The following is a 23,144-nucleotide window of genomic DNA, read 5'->3' on the forward strand; positions in this document are numbered from 1 at the left end:
GTGGTGAGTCCCAACTGGACCATGTATAAACACGTAGCGTGATTATCCTTAATGCTGCTGTTGCTATAAGTAGGTTAATGCAGGTGATCAACAAGCCAAGTTGTTGATTTTTTTACTTTTTGTGTTTGGGGAGTTATTTCTGGGGGGGAGATGCTAATCTCTGATTTACATCCACTGTAATATTTGCATGTCGTAGACAAATAACTGTATTTGTGAGGTGCTCACCGTGGTACAGAGCCAGAGCAAAAGGTCTGAAGGAATCTCCAGTGTGGGCCTGTTGTAGAAGCCTCAGCTTTGAGGGACCAGACCTGTCCTATAATGTGAGCTGTGTTGTGTCTGAGGACACAGGCGATGGGCATGGGACACGGGACGGCTGCTGGCCGGCCGCTGGAGCTGGAAGGGCTGGGTGACCGTGGAGCACGCCCTGCTGCTGCCTGACCCCAGCATAGTACGGAGATAAGCGTTCTGCTCCCACCGGGGGAAGGTCTGCGGTCCTTTAATGCAGGCACAGAACTGGAAATTGTAGTTTGGTTCTTCCCTTTATCCATCTGGGCAAGCTGCCGGCCCGTGTCTTTCTTTGCACCTTTGTGGAGTGAAGGAGTCACAGGAGCAAATGCAGATGAGGTTGTTGTGGAGAACAATTGGGTACTAGAAGCGCTTTAAATAGGAAGAGCACTGTAAACATGCAAAGTACAATGTTATTATTCCAGGCTTAATTTCTTCTGGCTTATTACTACTCCATTGTAGAAGGAATGGGACTCGTTAAGGAGGCTGGTGTGAGGGGTTACTGGGGTTACTGGTAAGCTGGGCAAATGGCTACAGCCGAAACACCGCTGGTGGGCCAGCCCGTGCGGCACTGTGCATGTCACAGGGTGGGATGGGTGTCCTCCGGTTTGCTTTCTGCCTTCCTGACATCTTTAGCCGAGGCTTTGCTCCTTCGTTTTCTTCCAGGTGCTCTAGCACCTGTCTTTTCTCCTGCCGGCATTCAAAAATTCCCCTGTAAAGTGCTCAGTTAGACTGCCAGCATGGATTTATGCCATTCCTGCTTGTGTTTCATCATTTGCAATAGCGGAGCTGTCAGATGCAGGTGAAGCGAGCGGCTGAGGAGAGGGGATTTTACCTTTCTCAGTTCTGCATTTTGCTGTTCTTTTCTTTATCCAACTATGTTGCTTATTTCTTGCTCTGTGCTGTTGTTTTCCAGTTTCCTCCTGGGCAAGGTTTCAGTAATGGTTTCAAATTTTTGTGTTCATAACTCATTCAACTGGTATATTAAAAATCTCTGAGTTGCTGACATGTAAAGTACCCAGGGTTAGATTTCTAGCAGTATACTTCCAATTTAAATTGCTGTAAGCTCAATAATACTTGTGTGGCTTCTGTAGCTACGCATTGCAGGGCTGCCACAGCTTCTCTGTGGTTCTTTCATCAGACCCTGTGTGCATATTTAAGACAGATTCGACTCGTCGGACTAGATCTCTGCCACTCTAGCTCCTTGCCATAAAAGAACTTCAAAAGAAACCTGAACTCCTGCCTAACACTCACCCTGTAATAAACTCAGTAGGGAAAACAGGATATTTCGGACCAAATTCTGCTCTCATTTACATCGGGGTGAACATCAAATATTTCATTAGGCTTTGAGCTTTGCCCTGATGTAAATGGGAACCGAGTTTGGTTCTCAGGGTCTGACTGAGCTGGAAAACCGCAGCTGATCTGAATCTCGTCAAGAATTCTTTTGGAAAATGGCTTTTCATTTGAAAATTATTTTACAGACTAATCTTTTTTCTGGCTGGGTGCAGGATGTTCAAAGCGAGGATGGTTTGTTTTGTTGAGCTGCCTCTTGAAAATTGTTCTAGTGGCGTTCCTTCACCTGCAGTCACTGATCCTGTGCCGGGGTGGCCACTCTGTGTGGGGCGCTGGGCTCGGTGCCTTAGGGCAGGGTTAAGGTCACTTCTGCAAAAAGAAACACAGGGCGATTCTGGAGCTGCTGAGAGGTGCAACGAGGAGCCTGAAATGGGGTTGAATGAAGCTGAACTCAACAGGGAAAAAAACAACCCTGGAACTATCGTTGTGGATGGGGAATGGAGGTCAGGAGAGGGAAGGAATAGGTGGGGATGGAGGGGAGGAAAGGCAAGTGTTTCATGCAAAGTTCATTAGAGCTGAGGAAACCACACTCCATGCAGTCGCACTGGTGGTAGGAAAGACGAGCCCCTGTGTCAGGCCAGCAAGTGGCAGAGCAGTTGAATACATTTGTTACTGTTTTTTTTTTCAATTTTGCCAGAAGGCAGGAAGCGGTTACAATGAAATCCTCGTTGGTATTGTAGGGAATGAATCAGGAATTTTAAAGGAGACATCAGCACTAGTTTCTCATCTGTCTTTGCATTTCTCCTGTGTGTTCCCTGTAACGCTGGAGGAGTTTGCACATTGAGTACAGGCAGGGGATGGTTTTGGTCAGTCTGTCGTGGTGCACGAGTCTGCTCTCTGCAGCCTGCTCGGTGCCTCGGGGGCTGCTCAGCACAGACAGAAGGGCTGCTTCCAGCTCTCTGATGGAGAAACGCCCCACACGTGCACGCACCTTGGGCTTGCTCATTCCTCCCAGGCAGGCGCAGGCATCGCTGAATCGTCCTCAGTTTCCAGCCTAAATTCAGCTCATCCATTTTCATGGGGTCTCGATGTGGGTTAAACGGGAAAGAAAGTTCAAATTAAACTGCAAAGGCCCTGTCCCTGCTTGTTCCTGAGCAAGGTGGGTTTGTACACCGTCCCATGGTTCTCTTTTCGAAGATGTTAGTTTCACAGCTCTCATCACTTTTGAAGCCCAGGTGCTGCTTAGCCCCTATGTCAAGACAAGCCCCAGCGGCTCGGCTGGGTTTGTAGTTGCAGGACGGGCACTGTCGGTGTCATCAGGCCTCCAACAGCTTCCGTGATGTCCTGCAGCAGGAGCGTGCAGAGGTGCTGGAGGCAGGAGCAGGGCTTTGCCTTTGTCCAAGCGGCTCCAGGTGTGCTCCGGCCACCTGCGCTCTGCAGCTGGAAAACTCCCTTTCTCTGAGTGATGCTTGACTGAGTTCTGCTGGATATTTATGGGAAATGGTTTGGAGTTACTGTGCCACAGGTAACGCGTGGGAATAGCTGGGGCAATTGACTATTCTGTTATCTTTTTGATGCTTTCTGGCCTGTTGCCGGTTCTGTTTGCAGCCCCCTCTTACTCCCAGCACCTCACGCTGAAGGCAAACGCTGCTTAATGGGATATTGCAGCCTTGGCTGGGTGAACTCTTCGGCACGGCCGCGACCCTGCCATTACCCACTTGCCAGTGGGCTCCCTTAGCGGTGTTCCCGGCCCTTTGTGCTTGTTTCCATGGATTTGTGAGAACTGGCCACACGGTTTTATCGGAGTTGACTGAGGTTTGTCTTGCAGGATGAGCAAATGCACTCCAGCAGGATGCCAGGGGAGGAAAAGGAGAGCAGAGTTAGCTGCAGGACAGCTTTAGGGGAGCTCCAAGGGTCACCGACCAGCTGCTGAGAGCTTGCCGCATTTAAATTGAAGGAGGCCGAGTGCACTGTTGGAAGAAAAAGATACATTTTCCTAATGCTTATTCAGAGTAGTTAATTCATTTTAATAGTGTGATTGCATGCGGGGTTATGAAGATAATTAGGCTGCTGCCTTTTACTGCCAATAATAAAACTTGGGTTTACTCTTATGTAAGTAAATATTAATTAATAATTTATTTAAAAACCCACCAATAATTAAATAAATATGTAAGTATTTACTCCCCTCACTGTCCCCTGGGAAATGCTGTTTTGAATTTGCAAAGGTGTGTTGCACTGGAGCTTGGGTACATCGGTGTCCTGGTGAGTCTGCACATGGCCATCAGAAATGGTGAGAGCCAGCAAGGTGCAAGCGTGCAGCTTCTCACGCACTTCTGCTCGCTTCATGCAGACATGGTGTGGAGATGGTGCTGCTTAAACCACACATAGCCACGTGGTGGTAACTCAGGACCCTAAGCAAGCATCATTCCAAAGCTGCCATTGCTCTCTGGTGTTTCACTGACATCTTGCCACAATCAAAATGCTTGTGTTTGTTGCTGCCTTGCCAAGGAAGGATGTTTTCATGTTGATGAGTTTCTACAGATTGAGAAGATCTTTTAATCATCACTGCCATCGACTGGATACTTCTAATACACTTGTATGCCAAGAGCGAATTGTGTAGGAAATTTTTTGCTTCAGTTGGTACTAGTTAGAGGATGCAGAAGGTTTTACAGAGCTGAGGAAAAGAATATGAGGATAACCAAGCCCTCTGTTCTCATGTCAGGAGTTCTGTGGTGAGATAAAGGTGTCTTCAGCAGGCTGAAAACCCAAGCACCTTCCATCTGAGAGGGCAGCTGTACTTTCACTCAAACTCTGCCAGGTCTTGGTCCAGGAGGCATGAAACAGAGTGTGGGAAAATGTGGCTTTGCACGTGGCTGACATTTTCGACTGGGGGAAAATAAATTTTAGATGTAGCAAAATATTGAAGGGGGCAATTTCAGTGCAGTGAGCTCTGCGCAGATGCGTGTGACCTGATGTCACTTCATCGGTAGGATCACGAATGGCTGATCACTGACCATCCCTCTCTGCCAGGCGGGTGAGGAATCCCCGCAGGCTGGACCACAGCGGCGTGGTGGCCACCTGTGCAGTCACACGTGTTGGGCTGCGGCTCACACCTTGGGAAAGCAATCCCGTGGGTACAAGAGCAGTTTATAACTCGGGGTGCATTTCCCCGTCTCTTTTCTGATCTGAGTACCGAAACCCTGCATTGCTTTGCGTTCCTCTTGAAAGCGCAGTTCGTAAAGGAGTTTCTGCTTTCCCAGCTGACTTGCGTTATGTTCAACTGGAGACTGGTGTAGCGTTTAACTGGGGGCAGCTTGCTCCTGGAGCCCCTTCCCAGGGAGCCTGAAGTGAGCATGGATGGGAGCCTGATAATGATGTTATCAGGGGCTGCCCTGATGGAGACCGTGGCTTGGACGCCTCAGGGTCCAGCTCTGAGCTGTGCTGTGGGTTAGGTCTGCTTCATGGTAATGTTTCTTGTGGTTGTGTGTTCCTAGTAAAAATTACATAATGCTTTGCATATTATATGTCTGTATTTGCATACATATGTATATATATGTATACATATATATATAGCCCTTTGACTTTTGGGTTAGTTTTAAGGAGCTGTTGCTTACAGTCAGAACCAGAGTCTCTCAGCCTGTTTCTCTTCAGTTGCAGCAAACATCACTGGCAGAGCCTGGAGGCAAAGGTTTTAGGGCACCATATATCTCCAGAAATACCTGCATTAGCCTAATTGCACCCAGAGCTTGGCCAGCATCGTGGGGCATCCCTGGAAAGCAGGCAGCGAGACCACCACCCGAATGAACTTCTTCCCCAGCTGAAAGACTGCATAGTCAGTTGCAGCTATCACAGCATTACCAAACCTTCACGAGGATTCTTTAGAGCTGAGGCAGAGAAATAATGTGGACAGGTGAACTGCGAGCAAGGTTATGACATTGGGTGAGAACAACCAGAAACAGAAATAACACAAAAGTTCTGGTTCAACGGAATGAAAGCTTGTTGGGGCTGAGGGCAGAAAGCTGTTTTCCAACTCGCTTGTGTCCTTGCTTCAAAAGTGAACATTTTTGTGGTATTTCTAGTTAGCTGTTTTATTTACATAGTGTACATGTTTTTAATTTACTGAAGGCGTAGCAGCCAATAAACGAATAGCTCCAGTAAATTTACAGATTTGTTAAAAAAAATTCACAACCCAACAGTGCTAATATGATTGCATAGTGAAAACAGTTATAAAGAAATTGGGTTGTTTTTTTTTTAACATATTAATTTCCTCAGCTTTAGCGAAGATCTGAAAATGACAGTTCTTGAATATACTTCACAGGACTCTGAATTAAAATTTTAAGGAGCTTAATCTTAAATCCTTCTGCAGCTTTTTGTTAATCTCCATTTTAAACATGGGAGAATTTACTTTAAAAACAATTAAATCTTTCTGGGAAAAGACCAGAGGGACTCTACCCCTCTTTTTTTTTTTTTTTTTTTTAAATAAGCACAATAGTAGTTTTAAAACAGATCCAAACTGAAGAGGCAAAAGAATTGACTAGGATCTGTGGTGAGACAGAAAGCCAGCCAGGAATAATCCTGGCTCTCCACAGGGAACACTTCCTGACTTTGGCTGTCACCCAGCAGAGCAGTTAAATTGCTTATTATACAAGCATATACCAAAATAACTGAATCTGGTAAGGTGAGTGTATGCTTGTGTGCTTCTCTGTATGGGAAATAATTGTACTATTTAAAAGTAAAACCAAAATTGAGGTGCTTTTCCTAAGATGAACTGTACCTTTTAAGAAACTACCTCGTTTTGCTCCAAGAGAAGAAGAAATGCCAAGAAAACAAATCGGAATTCAGATAATCCAGAAGACTTTTGGGAAGCTCAGTGTCTGGTGGTTGTTCCAGGGTCTGAACTTCTCTGCGTGCTGGGGAGAGGAGAGCTGCCCTAACGTGCTGGAGAACAGGGGGCGAGAGAGGCGCGAGGTCTGACCCGCCGACGCGCCCTTTATCATCAGTTTAATTGACTTATGTGTTTGCAGCTCCGAAATATCTGACAGGTGAGAAGAATTGCAATCCCCTCGTGCAGCGCCTGGCTGGGGCTGTTAGTGCTGAGCTTACAGATGCCGGCTCCATCGGAATCACTGGGCAGCGAGCTGAAAGGGCGGGGGCACGGCAATGAACCTCATTGTTCACCTCCATCGGTTTTCACTCCGGCAAAGGGAGACAATATTGTTCAGCCCTTGATTTTCACAATGCTTAATTCAGAGTCAGATTGCTCTGTTTGAATAATGAATGGTGGCACTGAAAACAGCAGTTCTGAATTATTCTTACAGGCCATTATAATAACTCAGTACTAGAAGAAACTGTTTGCAAGTGCTGGAAAATGTAAATGCGTTTGTTGTCTTTCACACTGCAGCAGTATTTTGAGAGTGCCTTAACCCCGCTGGTAGAGAAGTAAAAGGTATTTTAACCTAGTAAGTATTAAATAACTGTTTACTTAACCAGGAACTTAGGGGAAAAGTGATTTTTTTGTTCTTCAGCAAACTGCAAAAATGTCAGCATGATCAGTCCAAACAAAGTGTCCCTGTGGAGTGCTGCTTGCTGGTGGTGGGATCTGCTGATCACAGTGGGCTGTTGTGGGGGAGAGAAAGCCGGCATTGTGCCGCCGGACAAAGGAGCACAGACAGGAGAAAAGGGTCACAAAGGGTCCCATGAATTTTTGGGTTGCATATACATCAGGGTGTTTATAACGCCACATCCAGCATGGGCTGCGTTCGTCGACACGGTGCGTCTTTGCTGTGAGATGGTGCTGCCGCTTCTCCCTCTAATGGAACTCAAGAAGTTACGGAAGGCGGAGGGAGCAGCTTAAAACAGCCTTTGGGCAACACATGGTTAGATGGTCATTTTAATGTTCACACTTACAGAAAATGTCCTGTATTGCAAAGCCTTTCCTAAGGCTTAAGTATTTTAAATTGGGTCCTCCAGAGGATTGTTTGTCCTGCCTCGAGGTCGCTGTTAGCTGCCTTTGCCATGACAGACCATATCCATCCCAAGTGCAGATGCAACCAAAATGATTTCATTTTCTATGTGGAGTTTGGGACCACCAGGCATTACCTGCTCCCCGGCACAGGGACGCTGTGTAACTCCGGGAGCTTTTCTACGAACGTGTACATTGCTGTCTCAGAGCTGTCCTCCTCTGTCCCCTGCTCTGCTGAGACCCACACTCGTGTCAGGGCAGTGGCAGTCGCTGTGGCTGGATGGGGCACTGCGTCTCACACTTAAGAGCATCCATCCTCCAGCTGTGGAGGAGGTAGCAGTCCGGCAGCTGTGTCTCATAGCGTGCTTCTGTACCGTTGGCCCACAAGCTGCAGCTCCAAAGCCTGAGCTACTGCCTGTGCTCACTGCCGTCCCTGTATGCAAGACGCTGTATTTGCTTGTGGTGGGTTTAGTTACGAGCTCCATTCTCCGGCAGAATGAGGTGGTGCTTCGTGTCGTCTGTGGCAGGAGGGTGATGGATGTGCTTTGGTCACCTTCGATTTTCAGTTTTGGCCTGGCACTGCACATGAAAACACCTTCAGTTTTTCCAAAATATCCTTGTTGTCCTTTGCAGTCTGCCCGGGTTGCCTTTCTGCCACATCTTATAGTGATGCGGCCACATGAGCAGGAGCAACGTGAGCACTGTCGTAGTTGAACTTTGGCTCTTGGGTGGTCTGGATGTGAACTGTATGACTTGAGGGCATTGACAGGTGGACATGGATATAATCGTCGCTATGTTTTTCATAATGAATCCTTTTGCTTCCTTATCGGATTGAATTGTACCTTTGTAACAGATCTGTGATGGGTTTACTTCGTTAGCACCCAAAGCCTTTCCAGAGACAGGACTCTTCGTGGGTGGTTTTCCATAAAGCCACATTGTTCTTCCAGAATGACGTGGGCTTAATGCAACCTAAAAAGTTTTTTTTCACAGCCTAAGTAGAGACAGAGGTTTTTATAGCTGTGGTAACCCGTTTTAATCTTGCTTCTTACACAGAATAATGCTAATAAAAGAAAGATCAGCCTTTCTTAGTCCCAGCCACCCTTCCAAATGACAGACCTTGGAAATTTATTCAAATATAAATGGCAACATATGGTTTTATGTGGTGGGATTTGATTTCAGCATTCGTCTTGGATTTTGGCCAATTTTCAGGCTGTAGGCTTCATCTACAGTTTTACTCTCTTTAATCTTCCAGGATAAATTATATCATTTCATGAAAGGCAGCTCGCTGTCTCTTGAAGCGCACATGTTCCCAGTGCTGACTCATCTGATGATAGTGTGAAATATCTGCGAGCAGCCACCGAAAGCCGCAGGTTGTTGTTGCTTTTCCTCTTGCTATCAGCTGCTGTGTCCCAGCCAGGGCTGCCCGCGTCCCGGCATCAGCAGCTCTCTGCTGGGGTACAGCACTTGGGGTTGCTCCCTAATTTAATTAGCCAGCCATAAATGGCTTGTGGTTGTTTATGTCAGCTTTTCTCATACATGTGGAATGGTTTACATTAGATTTCCCAGAAATCAGTCCTTCTGACTTTTATCGTTGAGTTGATCGTATGCACCATTGCCATGTTTGTTTCCACAATACAAGTTTATTGTTCGTGACTTTTTTTTTAAAATCTGCTCCATTTTTTCTGATGTGGGTACAAGAGGGATGCAGTTGTTTAGAGCTCAAAGTTGAGATGAACCTGCTTTTTTTCTTTTTCACATTGACTCTCAACTGTTTTGTGGGGAGGGGAGGGTATGGAGCGCGCTGACAGGATTTGCAGTTGGTTGAAGTGAAATACCAGCCCGTTTACTATGGTAGGGAAAAAATGACTTGGGATAATGACGTAGGGACGGGTGCACCTAAGCAGCCTGTGGTGCAAGTGGAGGAGAGGGTTCCTTGGTTTTGCTTGGATCACGCCCAGAGTATGCCTCCAAAATCAAATTATATTGGTGGGCAGCTGCTGCCTTTGATCCTTACAGTGCCAGTAGGTTCCTGAAACTCAGCCAGATTCTGGTTTTCTCTTTGGCTCTTCCTGATGGAGGCTGGCCTTTCCTTGGCGTTCTGTCTCGTTTCCTCCCGAAGAACACATTGCTCCTGCATGGAAGCCTGTGCATCCCAGGAGTGGTGTATGCCATAGTAGAGCTGCGTGCCTGCAGGCTCCACCCTGCAGGGAGGGCTTTTGGGGGGCTCTCGGTAAGAAGGTGCCTGGTAGGACATTCGTGGTGAGTGCCTGGAATAGGTCACATTGCAGCATGTTCAACGAACTTGAGCTTCTTCATGACAAAACGATTCCTGGTCCTGCAGGTGGAAAGCGGGGGAGCGGGATGGGATGCTGGCACGTGTGGTGCTGTGCTCTGGTGCGGAGATGCTCTGGTCCCCGCCAGACTGCGCTCTCGCTTTTAAATGCACTCTTGTGAAACCAGGAGAGTCATGCCAGAATGTTCCCGATGATCTCCCTGTTTTCCTGAGGGTGCTGCTGGCCATTTGGGGTTTGTTGGGCCATTTGGTGGCTTTGCAGAGCCTGAGGCTGTGCCCCAGTGACGCAGGCTGTGGAGGCTCACTCCCCTGCCCCCCGTTGTCCTTGGAGCTGCTCTAACCATCAGGAACATCTGTGTGGTCTCTGGGCATTGCTCCTTCCAAGAGTGGGTCTGTCTGGGCTCTGGTTTACTCCAGCTTAGACCTTAACATGTGTTTTATGGACCCAGGGGACAGCCTGTGTAAAGGCATTTAATGCTTCAAAACCAATTTCAGAGCATAGGCTGCAGAGCGCGCCGAGTCCTTTGGGTTTAAGGTCAGGATAATTTGCTTGACCAGCCAGCGTAATCTGTTTTTTTCATGAGGCTGCATACATTGTTGTTTAAGTGTGTTCATTCCACCTTGTGAGTCTTTTAAGGTTCCGCTGGAAACACTTAAATACAACTTCATCACGTGTTTGTGTGCGACTTCAGTGCCTTGCCTGCCAGAGGCTGTGCGGGTAAGGGTGGCTGAGCCTGCATGGAGCCCATTACTTACAACTTGTGAGATTGTGGCCATGAATATTGATGATAACAATATCAAATAGTTCATTGTAACCGGCATCCCGTCCTCTCAGAGATCCAGGGGCAGAATTCCCATTGATGTCAGGTGCTGACCACAAATATCTGAATAATAACCCAGTTGTGGCAGTTTTGCTCAGGAGTGACAGAAGATGTATCACATACACCACAAGTATGTTTTATTCTGTCATAACCAGCAGCAGAAAGCGTGGCGAGAGGTCACCCAGCGGGCCACTGCTCATGGTGTTCTGCAGATCTCAGGATCAGCTCAGTTTAGGGCCCACTGAAGTCTGTGTGACTTCAGTGAGGTCTACTCGGTGCCTTAATCTTTGTGTAAGTACGTACTCTGAGATACAGTTAGAAAGAGGAAGCTGAGACGGCAATAGTAATGCATACTTTGTGAAGAACTTGCTTTTGGGGAGTATTTAGAAACCCCACTTGGGGATTTGCTCTCCTTGTGGGTGACACAAGCGTAGAAATACCTAGAAAGAATAGGTCCCTGCCCCAGAGAGGTTAGTTTATAAAGAAGCAGTATCCAGTGCTCCCACCAATCCTTAATTACCGCTCGCTGGCTAATTTTACATAACTACTGTGCCATGAGCTGGCTGCGAAGGGAAAGAGCAGCTGATGTCCTGGGGGATGTGCTGCTCAGAGCCTGGCGGACCCTAACAGACGGTCCTGCTGCCGTGTCCCTTGCTCCTCATCGATAGCACCCAGTGCTCCTGGGGCACTGCGTGAAGTCTGGGTAAGGAAGGAGGGAGCCTTTTGGCCTCACCGAGGGTTTTGTTCCTCAGCAGAAGGGAAGTTTCAGTCCTCCAGATGACCGGCCTCTCTTTTTCAGGACCTTTAAGAGCAAACCAGCGTCTTTCAGAGCTGCTTCTCTGCAAACAGCCAGCGTCTGCGGGGGGCGAAGCAGGGAGCAGCATTTAACACTGCGGGTGCGCGGATGTGCCTACGCAGGCATTTACCGCTTTGTTCAGCAGAGCACGCCTGTGCTCTTCCTGAATCCACTGCTCAGTTTGACACCAAAGTCCAGCAAGCGAGAACTCCTGGTGCAGGGTAGGAGAAAGCTCTCAGTGAATCTGGGAACCTGTGGGACACTTTGTCTTGCACCCATCGCCTCCCGCCTGTACTGGGATCGTAGGGCTTACTGGGGCGGCTGTGTGCGAGGCAGCTCCTGCCCCTGCCCCTGCAGCGTGGGTGTTGTTGGGTGTAATCCGTGCATGGAGGGCAGAACAAAATAACCCCGGACGATGCACCACAGAGGGAGGAGTTGCAGTTGCTCAGCTAGGGGAGGATGGGGAAATGGGTGCTCACCTCTGCTCCCTTTGGCTTTCCAACTTACATAGTATTTTGTGATTTGGTGTGGATTACTCTGGATTGTTTGTGTGCTGAGAAAAGTAGGAGTGAGCCAGAGAAGCTACTGGGAAGTTACAAGATTTAAACAATATCCCAAGACCTGCTTTGTCTTAGATTTTACTTCTCCCTGAAGTTGCCTGTGTTTCCTGCCAACACCCCTGCATTATGGCTCTGTAATTCTGACCAGCTGATAGTTACGCTGATGTATTTCATTTCTCGTTCAGCCGGTGATAATTATCTTTTTTTTCCTCCCTGTAATTTGGTCTTCTTCCTAATTACATTATATTACAGTGAAAAGCCAGCTCGGAACTGTGAGAGAGGCTGAGCCTTCCTGTGGTGTAGCCTGGTACAACTCTGTTGCTTATGTCTCTGCCATCAGTGGGTATGATTAAATTTTTAAGGGGAAAAGAGATCCAAAGAACTATGTTACAATTGTACTTGACCCCTTAGACTTGCAGTGCAGGTGTTCACATACGATTATTCAGCTGGATCTCTTATGAAGGAGAATATTTTTAACTAGAGAGGAGCCCTGGACGGAGAGGTTTTGAGCAAGCAGATAAGCTGCTATTTAAATGTTTTTCATGCTCGCCTTCACAAGCTGTAGTTTAACACGCACGTGGTGATTCTTTTGTAGGTGTGTGGAGAGAAGCAGCGCTTTGAGAAGCTGATGGAGCACTTCCGAAATGAAGACAACAATATAGACTTTATGGTGAGTGCAATTTATCATCAGCAAACTTCAGTTTCAGCGTTTAGTGTGCCTGGTCCTGCTGCCGCAGGCAGGGTTGTATCTGCCTTCCAATCCTCGGCCTGGAATTACCGCAGTACCGTTTTTTAATATTCCAAGCTACATAATGTGCATTTCATTTTTAGCTTCCGTTCAATTCATTTATCTTCAAGAAGTGCCTTGTACCTTAGCGAAGGTAAGAGGAAAATGGCCTTTTGGTCACGCGTGCTGTTTCGCTGTGGCAAAGCAGCAGCTTCTGCAATATCAAGATGCGTATTCTGTCCGCGTGCCAGCATCCTTGGGGTCACAGACAGGGAAGTGTGGGAGACACTCACTGCAGCTGCTGTCTGGCCTTAATCTGCTGATAAATATAGCAGTAGTTTGCACCACTTTTGGTTCCTCAATGTGCATATGCATGATTATTCACCAAATCCACTTCCCCTGGAGCACAAGAGGGAACGACGAGTGAGGAAGCTCTGGCTGGCACCCGCAGACACCAGCGCCAGCTTGCATGTTGGCATCACGTGAAAGGCAGAAGCCGTGTCAGTAAGGATGAGCTCGCTGGTTAGGTGTCTGATATCAAAAACACTGCTGTATCCGATTTTTCTATGGCAAGCGAGCGCTCGTGTCAGAAGTGTGTGAAATGTAAGTTCTGTTTTTTAATGAGAAAACAAATGCTGGCATGGTCAGTGCAGTCTCCTTGCGCTGCTCGTGCTGAGGGCCTCGGATCTGATATGATCCTGTTTTGGGGTGGGAGCAGAGCTGGAGGGCTTCCCATCTGGTCACGCTGGCTGTCTGCTAAGCGTCTGTGACACTTTATATTGTTTTAGTGCTGACCTTCATGTTAAAGACCTCTTTCTGCCAGGAATTAGGTGTTAAAGCACCCGGTGTGGTGTTCCCTACAGGCTTTGAACCCTCCAGTGTCAGTGGCTTGCAGCCCTGATGGCTGAGGCAGGCTTGCACCCTTGAGGGGACAGCAGAATAAAAAGGAGGTGGTGTGAGCAAGACCGGATGGCCTCTTTCTTGTTTGTAAATAGAAAAAAAAAATATTACAGTGATCCCTGCAATTTTACTCAAGTTAGCAAGCTGCTGTCAGTAACTCTGTGACATGTTACGGTTGGTTTTGTGCCCTGTTACTGCAGTCCCAGTAAGGACATGTTGGGAGTCACAGTGTACATCAGGTATTCTCAGATGTACATACAATTTAGTCTGTCATTTAACAGAAGGATTTGTCAGTCCTCAATACCTGACTCCTGGCCATTTTTCCTGTGCTTACAGGGAAGGGTAGTCGTATTTGGGAGTGGGAGGGTAGCACCGTGCAGCTTGGAAGCAAGGTGGTGGCAGCAGCCTGTGGCCAGCGCCTCACTGCAAGCTGGGGGATTTGCCCGCTGCTGTAAAAAAGCATCATCCCTCATCTTTATTTAAGATATTAAATGGTATGTTGTAAAGATGTAATAGGGAATATGCATGTGAGTGTGTGTGCGTATGAGCCTGATGAGCTGTGACTGTTCAGCATCCATCTGGATGGCCTGTAGGAAAATTCCCTGCCCCCCTCAGGCCACAGGTTGAAGGTAACACTTGAAAAAGGATAAATACATTTTTTTCAGGACTTGCCCAAATACTAATAAAATCTGCATCTTTGGGCTGCCCCCACCTACTATGGGCTTGACTATATGACAAGCCTAAAGCTAGAAGAGAGAGCTCGTTGCAAACGATTTGGCAGATCCTCTCGTTCTTGTTGCTGCCTGGCCCGAGCACGCTGCCATGAGCCGATGAGCACGCTGCCAGGCGTGGGGGGAGCGCGGCAGCCCCTGCCCACCGGCTCGCTGTGGTGCTGGTGTGGCCGGACCCTGCCGCTCACACCAGTGTGTGCCCAGCGCAGGCGTCGCTCCTGCCCGCAGGGTGGGATAAAACGGGCCCAGGCTCTGGGGTGGAACGTTAAAGCTCAAGTAATTCAAGGAGTTGAAGTGACTCAATGTAAACCAAGAGCTGTTCCGGCAGGACCTGGCTTCCGTGCTCCCTAAATGGAGAAGGTGAGAGCTTCCTGGGAAGCTGGAGGGGCTCCGGTTATTTGCATGAATCGACAAGGAGGGAAGAGCAACAAAAAGACAAAAGCATTTTAGAAAAGGTTCCTGTTGTTGGCATTGACTGACTTAGTTTTAAAAGCAAAAACTTTCTTAGGTTAGTTTTCGTTGACTGGATGAATTCCTTAGTTGTGTATGTAAGGATCTGAGAAAGAAAATGAGAATTTGGCCCTAACGCTGCAAGAGCCAAAGCAAGTACAACGAGAGTGCTTTTGAAACGGGATCTTGGCTCTGGGTGGTAGCACAGCACAGCAGGGCTCAGCTGGCGAGGGGTGGTACCGGCACTAGGAGGAACCATGGATACCGCAGGAATTGCAAAGGGTGCTGCAAAGACTCGAAACCTGCAGTTAGGTTTCCAGCTGTGTGGGTCGGGTTGTTTGGGTAAGAGATGGGTACGCACCAAGATGAGACATCACAGGAGCTCCTGGATGAGTCTTTAGACCATCTTCCTTCCTCTCTTCCTTGGGGCTGTCCCTGTTACCAGTCTTACAACTCTGCATTATCTAGGGTTAAAGTCATTTTGGAAACAGAGTGGTTAAAGCTGCTCAGGTTCTACGTGGGAAGGTGTAGCTGAAAGGTTTTGACTGACCGGTGCGGTGTCCCTGCGGTCCCAGTTCCTCCAGAGCTGGGCTGGTGTGGCTGGGAAAGTTTTTGTAGCAGCTGCTGGGAGCTCCAGCTAGAAGGATCAGCTTGGGACATCCTGGCCAGACCTGTAGGTCCAAGGCCACCATGCAGCACGAGTTCATCTTCTGGGCTCTACAACAGATCGCAGAGAACTGGCCGATTTCCTGTAGCGAATGGGTGATCCGGCGAGTGGCCTTCAGTTCTTTCTTCCCACAAAACGACCCAGGGACGTGGGGTCTCCTGCAGGGAAAGCATCCAAGGAAAATCAGGTTGCTTTGATTTTATCTTTTCAGGTTTGGTCTAGAAGTCTGGGAAGTGTCGCAGTAGATGTTGAGAGGCTGGTGTTGGTGCTGCTGCAGTGTTGCTAGCAGGGTGGAGTTATGCCCTTGAGAAGCCCAGCCAGGGACTGGGCAAACCATCTCTTAAAGCAGCTCGGAGGGTAACAGACGTGATCATCTGTGAGCTGAAAGAGGGCTGGGGGTACTTGTGTGGAGCAGGATTTGGCCATGCCTTACACTCCAGTGGAGGGCAAACCTTTTGGGGTTTGTAGCCTGATTCCTGCCGCGTTGCAGGAGGTTTTCCCTGCTGCTCGTACCGCTTGTGACCCACTTGGGAGCCTTGTCCATCCCTTCACTGTGTCAGGATGTGTTTGGATGCCAGCGCCTATGATCTGGTCCCTCGTTCAGTTACCAAACCACAGCTTTGGAAATACGCTTTCTGCAAACGACAAAGCGCCTTTTGTGAAAGTCCCGTTTCCTAAGCTAGGGGTTCCAGTTGCAAAATTAATCTCACTTTTACAGGCCATTTCAGGAATGGCATTGTTTACTTAAGAGCTTGTGCGGCGCTTGTACAATGTCTGGCCGTGTGCGCTGGCATGGAAAGCGTTTGTGTTCACCGGCACGCAGCAAAGGTAGACTCTGCAGACATGACTTAATTTCTGGAACCCATGCTTCCCTTTATCGCAGCAGACAAACACCCTGTAAGCCCAAATCCAGCACCGGCTTGGAAAAATAAAGCTGCAGAATAGCAGGTCACGGTTTCTCCTTGTAGTAAGCACCAGGATTGGGGTCACTCGCTGTGTCTGACCCCTGGGGCCCCGGGAGAGCCGGCTCTGACCCGGCTCCTGGGGCTTTCGGGGACAGCCAGGGCCGTGCCGCTGCCTCTCACGTGCAGCTCTTCTCCCTGCAGGTGGCCTGCATGCAGTTCATCAACATCGTTGTCCACTCGGTGGAGGACATGAACTTCAGAGTCCACCTGCAGTACGAATTTACGAAGCTTGGTCTGGACGAGTACTTGGACGTGAGTATGGCCCTGGGTCTCCAGCACCTCGCAGCGTGGGTCTGCTCCCCGTGCTGGGGCTGTCTGCCGCCACGGTGGGTCCCCACCATGTCCCCCAGCTCTGCCACTGCCCAGCCTAGCCCTAAACATCCTCAAACCCCCTTACCCAAGCTCTTTTGGGAGGGCGCAGCAGGCTTGTCCCATTGTCTCTGCTAAAAATGCAGCGCCTGGGCTGCTGCCGGGGCTGTGGGCTGGAGCTGCCCCTGCCGAAGGAGAGCGGCTGCAGCTAACTGCAATTACAGACCGGCAGCTAAATTGGTGGCTTTGCCTTATGACAAAGGAAGGATGAACCGCAGCTGTCCTCGCCCGTGCCACGTTGCTGGCCTCCAGCTGCAGGCTGCTGGCCTCGCGTCGGCCCCGGCTCCGGTGCTGCCAGGACCCCCCCTGTCCCTGCGTGAAAAATCCTCCTTTGAGCATCCTCCTGACAACGAGGTGTTCTCTGTGTCCTCTGGGAAACGCTGTCTTTCAGAAACAATATTTCCCCTCCTGTATTTTTCTCTCCCTGTCCTTGCCCTTGGGGGCACACAAACAGGGTTGTGGGGTTTTTTTTTCACCAACCTGTGAAAACAGGGTTGGTGTCGGCGGGGATTGATTTGTCCCTGCTGACTTTGCTCAGCAGCAGCCAGGGAGAGGTTTCTTGCTGTCTGCAAGAGGCATTTGTACGTGGTGGTACCGAGCACGGGTCTGTTCAGGGTCCCCAGGTGGCACAGACCCTGCAGTGTCGGGAACAGGCAGAGCTCTGATGTTGTCTTTGGAGATAAAGCCTGCGTTCTGAACACAGCAAACCCAGCGCCGGGTCAGTGAGAGCAATCAGAAGATTTGCTGCAGGCCGCATGGCTGCTTTCAGCCCAAACACAGGCCTCACCTCTGCCTGCTGGCCACTGGGCTGGTGGCTTCCGCGTGCAGCAGCCACCCAGCTCACTGGGCTCGCACCGTCCCCAGCATTCAGAGCTGGCCGTGGGCAAGGAGCAAGCACAGAGGGCAGCAGGCTTAGTGTCCATAGTACCAGCGGGTAAAGGTGCTGCTTGGCTTTAGCTGGAAGCTCTGGATGTTTGGTCTTAGAAAATGACTATCATTTATGACCCCGGCTAACATTAAAGGGCGAGGCTTTTCCTGGGTGAGGAAGTGGCCTGGGCTCCCAGCACCCTCCCACCCCTTTCGCTGCCCTGTGCTGAGCGATGCCTCCTCTGCTTGGGTTCACAGAAACTGAAACACACGGAGAGCGACAAACTGCAGGTGCAGATCCAAGCTTACCTGGATAACGTGTTTGATGTGGGAGCTTTACTGGAGGATGCTGAAACCAAGAATGCAGCCCTGGAAAGAGTTGAAGAACTGGAAGAAAACATTTCCCATGTTAGTACCGCGCTTTGTCACCTTGTCTGTGGGGTAGCTCAGAGCCCCCCCCCCCCCCCCCCGGCTCGGGCTTCGCTGCTGCCCGCTTCGGAAGCTGGAAGTGCAGGCGCAGCAGGGCTGCAGTCTTTGGGGTGAGGTTCACTTAGAAAAAGCCTTAGGACAACTGTCCTTCTGTATTGGGGGAATAAGCAGATACTTGGCATACAAAGGAATTTGGGAGATTGCAGGCAGGTAAACTTCCTGGGTGCTTTTATGCTATATTTTGATCTTCATATTCTGCGTGTTCTAATTAACAGTTGCTCCACTTGCTACAAAGATTTGTTCATAAGCTGCTTATTGACCGGATGAGAAAACGTCTTGTTCTGTCATTTTATTTACTCCCCTATCTGACACAACCCCCAGCTTCTTACAAAAGAGCAGCATTGCCTCGTTAACGTGGGGTTTGACGTGCATTTCTGTGTACATCGAGGGACGGTTCGGCCGGTGCTGCGCAGTGCCTGCCCACCCGACTTCTTACATGGCCACCGCTGCAGTGCTTGCACACCTCAATACCAGCAGCCAGTTCATCCCCTGAAAGTTGCGGTGAGCTGGGAGGGGACGCCCCCCCTCCCCCCTGCCCCGTGCTGGGGGCCAGCTGAGCACCCCCAGGCCCCTGGCACGGCAGGTTTGCAGCCTTGGGGGTGTCAGCTTCAGTTCAGCTGTGGTTCCAGGTGGAGTCACTTGGCGAACGGAACCTCTGCACAGAGATATCTTATGAGCTGGGAAAGCTTATTTACATAGAAACTGCAAATTACCTAGCAATGCAATACCGGTAAATAGAGCAGATAACCATCCCATCTGTGTCTTAAAACACAGTACTGGACTCGAGAGGGATGCAACTGGAAAATAGTGCTGTGCAGGTATTCGGGGTTCGCTCAGTTCAGTGTTTGCTCTCAGCTTTTCTGTCCTGTACCTTCTTGGTGTCAATTACTTTAGTCCAGAGAACATAACTTGGCTTTTTAAAAATCAAAATATATTTCCATATTTTAAAAAATAATCATTAAAGGGTCATTATGCTTCCCATACTGCCATCCCTTAGGATGAATATGTTCTTAAAACACCTTGCCGTGTAGTATTTGCCCCTTTGAGGGGGCAAATTTTAATTTTTTTATTTTTTATTTGCCTTTTCTGCTAGAGACAAGTGATTCAGTAGAAAGGGCATAGTTTGCTTTGCAGATTTGCTCCTTTTAGCTGGCTAGAAACTTAACAGTTTACTCTGGTAGCAAATTTTTAAGGGCTTGCTTCTGATCCCTTGTTACATAAACTAGGCTCATCCCAGGAGTATGAACATAATTTTCTGTCATGTGTTGACAGAAATACTAATAATAGTATCTCAGAAGTTTTATCTCCAAAACACAGCCACCAGTGCCACCTCTGCAGCCTCTCCTGAGTCGGCATCATTGGTGGTGATGGAAAAAGCCAACAAAAACTGTGGAGCTTTCAGATCTCGGGTTCATGGGGCTGGCAAAAAATAACAATAAATCAAGAGACAATGGAGGAAAAAAAAATAAACTCTTTCATTCATTACTGATCAAATTAGCCTCATTGTGAGAGGTGACATTTATAGGTTCCGCCATTTCAGCTTCTCGTGGTTTTGCAATAGTGCCATTGTGGTATTCTGGGGGGTTTGGGGGTTTCAGATTGGACTCAGGGTGTATGAATATAGCTGCATTCAAAGTGCTTTATTGTAGAGGGGGCTGTCTTACCGGGACAGGTTCAGCGCTACAGTCCGGCCACGTTCCTGCTGGTCATAGCTGAAGGATAACGTTCATCGTCAGAGGGGACACTTAGTGCAGGAACCCTTCTTTTTCCCAAAGGAGACTTCAGGGTTTAGTAGAATATCAGCGATGTACCACGTACCATTGCTCCAACACACATTCTCAACATTTTGGTTGGGAAAACTACTGTTACCGACATACATAATCTATTTCTTTTTTGAATGATAGTTATCTGAAAAACTCCAAGATACAGAGAATGAAGCCATGGCAAAGATTGTGGAACTGGAAAAACAACTTATGCAAAGAAACAAAGAACTGGATGTGATTCGGGTAAGTGCAATGGGAAAGCTTGGGCTGGATGCCACGTGTCACGGGAGCGATCTCCGGTGTGCTTGGTGCATGGGAGGTAACGGCTCTGGGACAAGTGTCTTCGTTAGCTTCCTAATTTTGAACCTAGGGTAGATTTCAAGTAAAATTACTTGTGTGTGTTCTCAAAGATGGACATAAAACTCTGAACACGCCAGCAAATCAGTGAGTGAGGCTGCTCAGGTCTGTAGCATTTCTGTTGGGAGCTTTGTCCGTGTGGTTGGCCGCAGAGGAGCACTGGAGGTAGACCTGGTGTCCTTCGGGGCAGGAGCAAGTGCGCTGTGTCTGTGCTGTCAGGCACAGCCAGCTTTCTGTGCACAACCCTCACTTGGTACTTCATGGTGTACAAACTTAATAAAAAAAATTAATATTAACTAACTTCAGCCTAAAACATCATCGCAAAGGGTGGCTGCTTTCAGGGTTCCTTTGGAGGGTCTGCTCTGGGTACGTGGAGGTACAGTTTCCCCTCTAGATCAGGAGCTCCGTTCCTGCTTCCCCCTATGGGCCAACGTTTGCTCATAGCCAGAGCCACCAGCGAGGTGTCAGATAATCTGTTGAAATCAAGTAGCGTGCCAACACTACATATTTAAGACCAGTGTAAGAAAAAATAAGAGGCATCATGAAAAAGTGATGATGAGAAGTTCTGCACCCCCAGGTGTCGGTGCCCACAGGTGAGATTGCTCCAAGGACTCAGTACTGTACATGCTGCTGCCTTGGGGATAAAACACGAAATGAATTCTTCCTCACCAATGAAGGCATACAGTTGGCATCAGAGCTCACTGTTATTTAGAGCCTGGTGCAGTGACCAGCCCGTGTCAGGCTCTTCTGTTTCTGGCACTGGTATTCTGTTTCACCAGTGCAAATGCTTTGCTTCTGCTGCATTCTCAGGAAATCTACAAAGATGCAAATACTCAGGTTCACACCTTGAGAAAAATGGTGAAAGAAAAAGAAGAAGCCATCCAACGACAGTCAACGCTGGAGAAAAAGATCCATGAACTGGAGAAACAGGGAACCATTAAGATCCAGAAGAAAGGTGATGGTGACATTGCTATCCTCCCTGTTGCTCTGGCCTCTGGGATGGTACCAGCAGGGTCAGAGGCTGTGTCTGGAACGTGTGTCGCACCGGTTGCTGGAGCTGCATCTTCAGTACCATTGCCACCACCTCCACCACCACTACCCGCCTTAGCAATGGCATCAGAGGCAGGTGAGAAGCGTTCTGTCCCAGAGACTTGGGCTGGCTAGGGCCTGGAGGTGGAGTTTGTTGTGCTGGGGACAGTCACAGCAGCCTGACAAAACTGCCTTCAGTTGTAGTGAGCCTGCAGGTTGTGGCACCTTGCAGCAGCCGAGGGTGCTGAGATCCCCAGCTGTGCTTGCACTCATTCTCTGGGTGGCTCCCATGTTTGTCTGATCCATTCCCGAGCCCTTCAGTTGATAGGAAAATATATTCTCTTCCTTCATCAGGGTAGTTTTCTCCCATGTTAATGCACAGAAGTACTTTGGTGAGGGGTCCAACAAATGCTTGGGCAAATATAGCAGTGGAGAGGTGTATAGTGGGGGTAAGGTGGGTGTTGTGACGTTTCCTGCATGTGCTTGTGATATTTCAGTCCGTGTTCATGGTAATACCTTGTTTTCCCTTGATTTTGTAGTGCAAAATGGTCCTGTTTCCGTGCCGATGCCGCCTCCACCGCCACCGCCACCCCCACCTCCGCCGCCACCGCCGCCTCCTCTCCCAGGCCCATCTTTGGAGATGGCTCCTGCAGCTCCGCTGCCTCCCCCACCGCCGCCGTCGGCACCCCCCCTGCCCGGGACAGCCTCTCCCACCGTGGTGTTCAACTCAGGGCTCGCAGGTAAAACACCCGCGTGTCTCCCAGCTGTGCTGGTCGCTGGCAGGGCAAGCAAAGGCAAGGTCAGGGCACGCCAGCTAGAGCACTGGGCTACCAAGGTGGGACTTCGTTAGTCACCTAAATCACACCCATTACCTCTCACGGGTATTACACCCAGAGGGGCTTATGAAGGGAAAGAGCATTTATCAATCGAATGGTTTTGGTTTGGTCTGGATGAGATGGCTTCTTCAGTGAAACTAAAGCTATTGCCAAAAATATTTTTCAAACGGACCATTTTTGGCTTTAAGCAAACAAAATACGGTTTTGAAAGAAACCATGAAGAAATATCTGTGCAAAGAGAAGGCAAACTTTCTGTAATTTTTTTGGAAGGAAGAAAAATTTACTGACAGCCTTTAATCACAGCTTTATATGCTCTTTGACATGTGCCAAGCATCTCAGGCAACAAGTGAGTGCTAACTGGTATCACATCATGCCCCCTCCCCAGGAAATCTCAAGAGCACATTGAGTCCAGAAAGAGGGACCAAGGAGCTCTGATTAATAGCTTTTTTTTTTTTTGAAGACCGATAAAGTATTCCAGCCTTTAAAGTTTCCTCCGGAAGTGCAAAGTATCATGGAACTAGAGGGTTATTACAACAAAAAAAGGCAGAAAAGGCAGGACACAGGCTGGGGCTGATCCCTCACCGTGGGTTTGGCAGGGCAGGCAGGGGTCCTGCAGTGCGTGGTGCGGAGCGGTGGCAGGGCTGGATGTGGCCATGGTGGTGCTTGGAGGGCTGCCGGGGGCAGGGGGGCTGCCGTGAGCCCCAGGGCTTGTGCCCAGACCCCGGTGCCTTGGCCTGGCACCCTGGCAGTGCTCGCTGGGGAGGGGGTGGCGGAGCAAGTCCTGCTTCTGCCCGGGGCAGCGCTGAGCCCACCGACGGCGGGGCAAGTCCCCTGCACTGAGCCCCCTGCACCAGTGCTTGGGAGAGGTGCCCCCAGCCAGCTGGGGTGGGTGTTTCGTTCTTCAGGGGGGTAGGAGAGGGAAAGTGCCTTTTCTTACAGTGGCTGTGCAGAAGGGAGCGTTTCTCAGGGCAGGAACCTGCCGGG

At 49.1% G+C, this 23,144-nt stretch overlaps 1 protein-coding gene across 11 annotated transcripts in view; it reads left to right on the plus strand.

Moving 5' to 3' along the window:
• FMNL2 (formin like 2) overlaps positions 1 to 23,144 on the plus strand; it is a 152,994-nt gene that overhangs the window by 114,264 nt on the left and 15,586 nt on the right. For all 11 annotated transcript variants that reach the window (XM_056347945.1, XM_056347948.1, XM_056347944.1 and 8 more), the window contains 6 exons: positions 12,606 to 12,680; positions 16,592 to 16,702; positions 17,945 to 18,094; positions 20,080 to 20,181; positions 21,106 to 21,421; positions 21,864 to 22,064. In XM_056347945.1, coding sequence (XP_056203920.1) covers positions 12,606 to 12,680; positions 16,592 to 16,702; positions 17,945 to 18,094; positions 20,080 to 20,181; positions 21,106 to 21,421; positions 21,864 to 22,064 — 955 coding nt within the window. The remainder of the gene's footprint in view (positions 1 to 12,605; positions 12,681 to 16,591; positions 16,703 to 17,944; positions 18,095 to 20,079; positions 20,182 to 21,105; positions 21,422 to 21,863; positions 22,065 to 23,144) is intronic.

Source organism: Falco biarmicus, chromosome 8 (genome assembly GCF_023638135.1).
Source record: "Falco biarmicus isolate bFalBia1 chromosome 8, bFalBia1.pri, whole genome shotgun sequence".
Taxonomy (NCBI): domain Eukaryota; kingdom Metazoa; phylum Chordata; class Aves; order Falconiformes; family Falconidae; genus Falco; species Falco biarmicus.